The following is a 9971-nucleotide window of genomic DNA, read 5'->3' on the forward strand; positions in this document are numbered from 1 at the left end:
AATATAAACCATTCGACTAATAAACGCCAGAAAACCCAAACATCAAATATATTGCTGTCAATAAAGTGTAGCTGTATGGTGTGGACAACATTGTCAGTTATCTTTGTTAACTGAGGATTAACAATGTTATCCAACACCATACAACAACACTTTATTGATTTTAGCATGAACAAATTTACAGTTTTAAGATGGTTTATTTTGTGGCGTTCTTTTTCTCGGTAAAACGCCAAAAAAGATAACATTTTGGCTGAAAATGTGTAAACTCAATAACATTTTGCTGCATGAGATGGACAAAAATTATAGAAAAAGAGGCTGATTTCATACGAAAGTCGAAACAGCCAGTGAAGATGCTTCAAAAGAAGAAAGAGACTGGTGACAGTGAAGATTTGGAAGATAAATATTTATTTTGTTTAATTTTCTTTTTCAGTTGATTGTTATTTAAATGAACAACGCCATATCTAATAAAAACGCCAAAAAGGCAAATGTCTCACACCTTTGGCGTTTATCAAACCATCATAAAATTACTTTGGACAAGTATTATAAAAAAATTGTTTCTATGTATTCTTTTTTTTATTTTCCTTTTCAGTTGATTGATGTATAATAAAAACGTCATATATAATAAAAACGACAAAAAAAAAACAGCCAAAATGCTTGTTTAAACGTTAAAACGCCCCCAAAAACTCCCAAACTATAATAAAATTAGTTTGAAAAAGAATTATAAAAAACCCAAAAAAATAATAAAATAAAAAATAAACTTGAAAATGTAACTAGAAACAGTAACTTCAAATCAGAAAAACTGGAGATAGGAAAATTTTATTATTTTAGAATCTAAAACGCCAAACTTGAAAGATGGGACGTGTTACAGACTTCAGAGATAAAGCTTGTCAAAAACAATAATTACAAACAGTAACTGAAAAGATGAATACTTTATTATAATAAGGCACCGCCTAACTTAGGCGCCAAAAAGAGATCCTATAAAATGATACGTCTCAGCAACTTCCATTTGATCAAACAAAAAAACAAACGCCAATACTACTAAATACCACTTACTGTAAAACGCCAAAAAAAATCAAAGATGGCTAATATGCTTTCTTGGATATTCAGTATTGTTATTCGTCAAGTTTCACTGAATGAATTGTTAGCGGAGGCGAGTAACTCAGTAAGATTTTGCTGCATGAGATGAACAAAATTTCAAGAAAAAGATACTAATGCCAGTCATATGGCATTTTGTATTTTTTGTTCTTGAAGAAGGCTTGGATGAGGAGAAGAGATCAATGACACAGAAGAGTGGGTTGATTATAAAGATGAAGATCAACATGAAGAAAAAGCGAAAAACCCACTCACACGTCATAGATCTATGTCCACAAACATCCACAAAAAAAGCCACTTCAACAGACGAGTAGGCAAAATAATCAAACCGATGGGTTTGTTAAGTTTTACATAAAACGTCATATATTTGGTGAGAGTTCTTGTACTATTAAAGAAGAGAGAGACTGATGATAGTGAAAATTGGGAAAAGAGATCCGATTAGGATTTTTAATTTATTTTCTTCCCTTGTATATTTTTTTTCCTGTGTTTGAAATATAATTTAACAATAGTAAAACGCCAAGACACCACAAACGCCAAAATGTTTATAAAAAATAACAGAACAATGGGCCATCTTGTTTAAAACCCCTTGAAAAAACGCCATTCAAATAGATTTCCTGCCCCCTGGTTTCCAATGGCATACGATGTGAACAAACGCCATAAACGCCAAAATGTTGATACAATGAAACCATTAAAACTCCATTAATTATTGAATTTTGTTAACGCCGAAAATCATAATAACCAAAAATTAAAACAATATTGGGAAATACGGAACTGGAAAAGCAGAAGATGAAAGGATAAAAAAGCCCCTCCGCCCTTTTCTAAGCGGCGGGACACGTGTTATGCCAGGAAGCGTTCTCACCGTTCTCACACTTTTGAGCGTTTTCTCCCGATCCCGTTTCTATATATATATATATATATATATATATATATATATATATATATATATATATATATATATATTAAATTACATCATGATAATTTCATTTGCACCATTATTTATGTTGATCGGCTACATAGTTTTTTTACTTTTAAAATTTCATTTTAATCACTTACATTATAAATAATATATGTATTTAATCCAATAGTTTTATTGTTCTTCTATAAATTTTGTTAATTATTTTCTTTTATAAAAACTAAATACGCGATATAGCTTTCTTTAACGGACAGACCCGGTACCCATCGAAAAAACTATTATTATTTTTTTTACAAAAACCAAATACGTTATCGATCACAACTATGAGTGGTGGTTGTTGCAGGTTGGTAATATCCAACATATAGGGTCGCAACACCACGTCACCATATTTTCTTCTATTTGTTACATTTCTTTTTGCTTTTGGTTCTTTTACACATTTATATATTATAGCTTCATACTGGACTTTTCGTTTAGTTCGTACGTGGACTCCCTGCTGCAACGCGCGGTGAGAAAATCCTAGTTACTAATAATACAAGCTAATGAATAATACTTTTTATTATTTTAATATTTTAATATAATAATAATAATTATTATTATTATTACTTTCTTTACTTTTTAAGTTAAAATACATTTTCATATTTTTCTTAACTTTAATGATTTTTTTGTATCACGGGTTGGGATAAGCTTGGTGTCAACCGGTTTCGAATCAGTACTGTTATCAAAAATGGTGCGGTCATGTTCGGTATTGGCACATGAAGGTAAAAACCGGCACCAGCCTGGTACAGAAAACGCCTAAAGTCGGTACCGAATTAATATTGAAAACTTTTAGTTTAGGAAATTTGGTACTGCTACCCGGTACCATCTGCTCATCCCTGATCATGGGTACCGTACGAATAACAACTGCATCGTACAACTTTTTTTTGTTGATTTTTTTCGACTTTTAATGATTTTTTTTTAGTTTCAGGGTTAGGGGTGAGCTCGGTGCCAGCCGATACCGAATCGGTACTGGTACCGAAAATACCGGTTACGGTACCGGTATTTGAAGGTAAAACCGGTAGCGAACCGATACCAGGAACGCCAAAAGTCGGTACCGAATTGGTACTTAAGATTTCGGTTCGGGAAATTCGGTATCGGTACCCAGTACCATTTGCTCATCTCTAACCACGGGTTTCATACGAACAACATTATTACCATACAACTTTTTTGGTTGATTTTCTTTCAGTTATCTTTTAGTGTTTTTTTTACATTTTCTTTTTATTCTTGACAGAGGTTCTGTGCGCAGCGCGCTCGTAGTTATTTCAAAACACATGTAAACATAGACTAAATAACAAAAGAGATCGTCGCAACGCGACGACTATGATAAACCTAGTTTAAGTTAATATACTTAACCTTTTTTATTAATGTTATTTACTTAAACCTAACTTCTAATATATTTTAATGTTTCTTTAAAGTTTTTATTAAGACATTTTCTTTTATAATATAATATTTTAAAAAGCATTTAACTTTTATGTTAAATTTTGATATTTGTTGTAGGCAATGAATAAATCATATCAAAGATAAATAAACATTTTAATGTTTTTTTATAAATACTTAACTTAACATTCAAGAATAAAATTAATTATTCCTAAATCAATATATAATAAACATTAAAAAATGATTTATTAGGTTATTTGGTTTAGTTAGGTTCGATTTTCATAAAATGCAAAACAGAAACCGAACCGTAAATTTTGGTTCGCTTTTTTATCTTTTATGTGTGGTTCGGTTTTATTCAGTTCGGTAAAATAGGTTTTTCGCTTACGGTTCGATATTTTCGGTTTTCTGTTCACCCTCAATAGGGAATGAAGAAAAAAGAATATGGTTGCACTTTTGTAAGTATGTTGATTACTCTATTCAACAAATAAGTACTCTAAAAAAATTGAACCACAGAAATTATTCCATATATTAATAACCAACTTCTATGTGCATCATCACTTGTACCTTTGGCTTAGGGAGTGCTTCAAAAAAAAACTTGATTTTTCCACTTCTAACCCAAACAATTCATATTTTACATTTTAACCCCTTTTCACTTTTTTTTTACTTTTACCCCAACTTTTCCCATCTTTTCTAATTTAACATAACGCTTTCTTATCTACAACTTCCGTACCCTATACATTTTATCTTTCGCGTCGTTCTAAATTTTGCGAGTTAACATATCCTAGCGTGCATGTGAGGTTCAACGTTTTTACTCTATTTTTCATACTTGACCCGTCGCAACGCGTCCATTTCCTCTTTTTGAAAAGTTCGCCGCAACGGACGGGTCGTAGATCGACTAAGTTATTATTTTCTACGTTTTACGTTTCTGGTTAATTTCTTCGTATTAAGACACTGTAACGGGTGTGTGTGGTTCAACGATTTTAGTCTACTTTTCGTTCCGTGTAATTTTTACCATTTTTTTTTATTTTACGATGTTGAGAGTCGATGTGGCTGTGGCATTGGTGCTACTTGGCACGGTTTTATGAACGTTTTTAACCTATTAAATTTTTTACTAATTTTTTGTTTCGGTTTACCCCTATACTTCCTTTACTTAAAAAACTATTTTTTACGTGCTTATTTTATGTACGCGTATGTGTAAATATGATATCTTCTACATTCCGACGTAAACTTTTTTATAGACGAGTAAGGTCAAATATAATACGTTTTCGTTTAAAGAAACCATTTTTACGTGCATATTTCTGTGTACGTTTTCATATAAATTTAAATTGTTCTACGTTTTGACGTAAACTTTTTTGGGAAATGATTCAGGTGAAATATAATATGTTTTCGTGCTTATTTTATGTACGTTTCGTAAAGTTTGTTTCGAACCGAGTGGAGTCAATTTATGGTTTCTTTTTCTCCCCTTTTTTCAAAAGCTTTAATTAATCACTTTCGATTACATGTGCATATTTTTCTTCATAGCCGTTACGTTTTCTTTGTATAAGTTGGGTCACATATAATACGTTATGATTGTTTGATATTAATTTCATTTACTTTACGTTTGATCCAATCACAATGCTTATACAGGTTACACTGAGTTCAACTGTATACGTCGAAATGTGTGTTTTCATATGGTTAATGCATCATATAACCTTTGGACTAATCCATTCAATGCTTACGATGTACCCGCGCCGCAACGCGGGCGGGTCTTAACCCTAGTTATTATTACTTTACAACAACTAAATAGAATAATAAAAATTACGATAGATTAGTTTGTTGCATTGTAATGCTATTAGTCTATTTTAATTATGGTAGAGTAATAATAATTAATCTTATGTTATCAAATAATTATTTGTTGAACTCATATTTACAAAACATGCTTTTCTCTTCACTTCATATGTTTCACTAATTAAAATATGTGTATATAATCTTAAAAGCATTCATAATGGATTCTCATTCTCGATATCTATAATTATACTAAAAATTACTATTTTTCTTTCTTTTTTCAATTAAATACCGCTATTTTATACTTTTATCTTTACTTTTTCTTTCTCCTCCACTTTCAACAATATTAAAAAATTATAGATGCTGAACAATGGTTTTTTAAATTTACTGATAAACAGAGCCGGCCCAATGTGCTGCCAACCCTAGGCACAGGCCTAGGGCCACCCAAAATGAAAAGCCTCCAATTTTTTTGATGGTTCTTTATATACTAGGCCTATTTTTTTATTTATTACTAAACAAGAAATAAGATGCCCAAGGTCTGAATCGTTTGAGAAGAAAAGGCCAAAGAAAATAAAAATCCCAAACATACAACTGAAAAGGTGCTCTATCTCGGTCTCCCACAAAGTCATCAATCGTCGCACACAGAGAAACGAGAGAAGAACAAATGGCGGTGGCTTTGCAGGTTGGAAGTCACGATGTTGTCGCCTGAATCGTCGATTGATTACAGGTATTAACGTTTATAAATTCTTCTCGATTGTGTTTTGTCAATCACTCAGTCATCAAACAAATTAACAAACCCTCTGCCCTTAGTTCTCATATACAGTTTTCGATTGTATTTTGATATCAGTTTTCAATTGTCTGCTTGATTTGTAGCAGTCTAGCAGACGTGAGACGTGGATTATCTGTTGTTCTCGGAACTCAGTGGCACAGAGTCTCGACACTCAGATTCTCGGAAGTCAGTGGCACAGCCGCACAGGTTGGATATCTCATATCTGATTTTTTTCCCGAATCAAGTTGTTGTTTAGGGAATTAGGGCTTATTCTTTTTTCATAATTTGCTATTTTTGCTGAATAAAGTTGTTGTTTAGGGAATTAGGACTCATTATCCATCTGTTAAATAGATTTATATTTTAGCAATGTCAAATCGAATTCGAACTTTTGAATCTGGTCATTCAAAAAGGCAAAAAAAAAAAACGTAAACAAGAAGCTTTAATTGAATCACAAAAGGGAGCACTTCTAAAATTTTGTACACCTACAACAAGTCAACCTACAAAAAAGTCAACCTACAAACGATAGTGATACACCTACAACAAGTCAACCTATAAACGATATTGATACACCTACAAATAATGAACCTACAAACGATAGTGATACACCTACAAATAATGAACCTACAAATGATGAATTTACAACCGATGAAATACCTATAAATTTTGTTGATCCAAGTCAATGAAATAATATTAGTATTGATCTAAGAGATATACTCGTAGAAAAAGGTCCGATTAAAATTCATGATTACGATTTTTCCACAAGATGAACACTCAAGAAGCTTTAATACATCTCACTATATGCGAACATTACCAAATGGTGAAACGCTAGAAAGAAAATGGTTGATTTATTCTATAGATTTAGATAGAGCGTTTTGTTTTTGTTATAAATTGTTTAACGTGAATCAATGTACTAGTAGCTTAGCTAAAGAAGGTAATAACGATTGGAAAAATATTAGTAGTAAATTAAAAGAACATGAAAAAAGTAAGGTACATATTAACAATATGAGAACATGGATGGAACTAGAGATAAGATTGGCGAAAAATAAGACAATCGATAAACAAAATCAAAATCAAATAAATAAAGAAAAAGAACATTGGAGAAATGTGCTAAAAAGAATTATTGCCCTTGTAAAGAGTCTTGGGACACATAATTTAGCATTCCGTGGGACAAATGAACAATTGTATAAAGAAAACAATGGTTTATTTTTAGCCGGTATTGAGATGATTGCAGAATTTGACCCGATAATGCAAGAACATGTTAGACGCATACAAAATAAAGAAATTCATAATCATTATCTTGGACCCAGAATGCAAAATGAACTAATACAGTTATTATCAAATGAGGTCAAAACAAAAATTATTAAAAAGGTTAAAGAAGCTAAATATTTTTCAATTATTCTTATTTACACACCCGATATAAGCCACAAAGAACAAATGTCCATTATCTTACGATGTTTAGATATTTCGCCAACTTCAATAGAAGTTAAAGAATACTTTTTAGAATTTTTAATAGTGAATGATACAACCGGTAAAGGTCTTTTTAATTCTATTACTGAGGAACTTAATAGAATAGGACTTAATGTGGATGACATTAGAGGTCAAGGTTATAATAATGGTTCAAATATGAAAGGAAAATATAAGGGAGTACAAAAACGATTGTTAGAAGTTAATCCTAGAGCCTTTTATGCTCCATGTGGTTGTCATAGTTTAAATTTAGTTATTTCTTATATGGCTAGCGCTTGTGACAAAGTTCAAGATTTTTTTGGAACCATACAACGTATTTATTCTATATTTGCATCATCCACTAAAAGATGGAAAATTTTACAAGATAATATACCATATTTAACTCTTAAATCATTATCACAAACACGTTGGGAAAGTCGATTAGAAAGTGTTAAAGCAATTAGGTTTCAAGCTCCAAAACTAAGAGATGCATTAATGGATTTGTATCGTGATAGTACCGAGGCTAATGTTAAAAGTGAAGCTAAATCCTTAGTTGAAAATGAGTTGGAAAAATTTGAATTTTTATTAGCGATGGTTATTTGGTATGAGGTTTTACATGCTATTAATGTAGTTAGTAAAAACTTACAATCAAAAGATATGTGTATTGATGTTGCTATAAAACAACTAGATGGACTTATTATTTATTTTAAAAAGTTTAGGGATGAAGGATTTGAAAATGCTATGATTGAGGCTAAAGAACTTGCTTTAAAGATGGGCATTGAATCTAGTTTTCGTGAAAAACGTGTTATTCCTCGAAATAGAAGATTTGATGAAAATGTTGATAATGAGACTTTGAAAACTCCTATTGATTGTTTTAGAACGGATTACTTTTTATACATAGTAGATCAAGCTAGTGTTTCACTCGAAAGTAGATTTGCTCAGTTTAAAGAGTTCGACCAAATTTTTGGTTTTTTGTTTAGTATAAAAAAGTTAAAATCTTTAGATCAAAAAATTTTAAAAGAGAAATGCATTTATCTGGAAAAGTTTTGGAACTATGATAATCATATTGATATTGATGGTTTAGATTTATTTGAAGAACTAAAAATGCTAAGAGAAATTATACATGTAGAATCTGACACCCTTACTAATATATTAACTTATATTAAAAACTTTAATTCTTTTCCAAATGCATATATCGCCTATAGAATTGTGTTAACCATTCCTGTAACCGTTGCTACCGCAGAACGTAGCTTTTCCAAATTAAAACTAATAAAAAATTACTTAAGATCTACAATGTCATAAGAAAGATTAAACGGGTTAGCTATTATGTCAATCGAAAAAGATTTTTTAGAATAACTTGATTACGATAATTTCATCAAACAATTTGCCTCGGTTAAAGCTAGAAAGTAGATTTTATTTAAACATATACTATAATTATAGAAAACATATGACTTTCAAAAAAAAAAAAAAAAAAACTACGCCAATTATAAACTTTTTAGTTTATAATTGCCGGTCTCAATCCCGGATAAAGGAGGAGAGTTTTGTTACTAAATATGTTGAAAATAATAATTTTGCAAAAGGACCACCACTTCGTAGTTCGATTAGGGACTCCGAAAACGTAAGAACGACTCTGCTGATAAACAGTAACATTTTGTATTTCCTTCGTCACAACCTACAACCTATTTATATAATATGGAGAACTCTCGGATCCGGTATAACCTAGAGAGAGCAAGAACGTTTTCAAACCCTAGATTATTATAATATGATTTCCAAAACTTTAGAAGAATATATTTGTCTTTTGGCTTTATCCTAACAAGAACATCTTCTATCTCAATAAATACAAAAAGAAAATTAAACGAATTCTAGAATAAGTCCTTCAAAAACACTTACATATAAGAGGTAATTACTGTTTTCGTCTCTGTGGTTTGTCAAAAATCACTATTTCAGTCCATTAGTTTAAAAATTGTGATTTCAATCCCTGTGGTTTCACTTTCGTAACCATTTCAGTCCCTGTGGTTTCACTTTCGTAACCATTTCAATCCATTATTCTGTTAAGTACAGGGACTGAAATGGTTACGAAAGTGAAACCACAGGGACTGAAATCGTAATTTTTAAACTAATGGACTGAAATAGTGATTTTTGACAAACCACAGGGACGAAAATAGTAATTAACTCTACATATAATCTCTTTCTATGGTTATTTAATCAAGTTTTTGTTATTGTGTATATTAACAGAATTACAAAACATGATTAATGATTAAAGAATAGTGGTAGACCCAGGAATTATTTTGTAGGGGTGCGAACGAAGGGTTCAACCAAATTTTCAAGGGGTGCAGTAGGTTTTTTACCTCGAAAATACACTAATTTTTTTCAAGAGGGGCGTCCGCCCACCCAAACCAAAGCTTGGGTCCGCCCTTGTTAAAGAAAAGTATAATGTGTTTGTTTAATCAATACTAGTTGATTCCCCTGCGCGTTGCGGCAGGGACCCAATGACTGCAAAACGTGTGTCAGCAACGGCAAGCAGATACCGAATATCAAAACATAAATAAAAATGACGTGGTAAAGTTAGTCACTCCGTCC

At 31.4% G+C, this 9971-nt stretch overlaps 1 protein-coding gene across 1 annotated transcript; it reads left to right on the forward strand.

Moving 5' to 3' along the window:
• Nucleotides 1–6950: 6950 nt before the first annotated feature.
• On the forward strand, nucleotides 6951–8693 carry LOC118480273. Its single transcript, XM_035975036.1, has 4 exons — nucleotides 6951–7292; nucleotides 7506–7671; nucleotides 8026–8358; nucleotides 8476–8693. Exons 1-4 carry the CDS (start codon nucleotides 6951–6953, stop codon nucleotides 8691–8693), a joined length of 1059 nt encoding a protein of 352 aa, XP_035830929.1.
• Nucleotides 8694–9971: the final 1278 nt, after the last annotated feature.

This window comes from Helianthus annuus, chromosome 7 (genome assembly GCF_002127325.2).
Source record: "Helianthus annuus cultivar XRQ/B chromosome 7, HanXRQr2.0-SUNRISE, whole genome shotgun sequence".
In the NCBI taxonomy this organism is placed as follows: domain Eukaryota; kingdom Viridiplantae; phylum Streptophyta; class Magnoliopsida; order Asterales; family Asteraceae; genus Helianthus; species Helianthus annuus.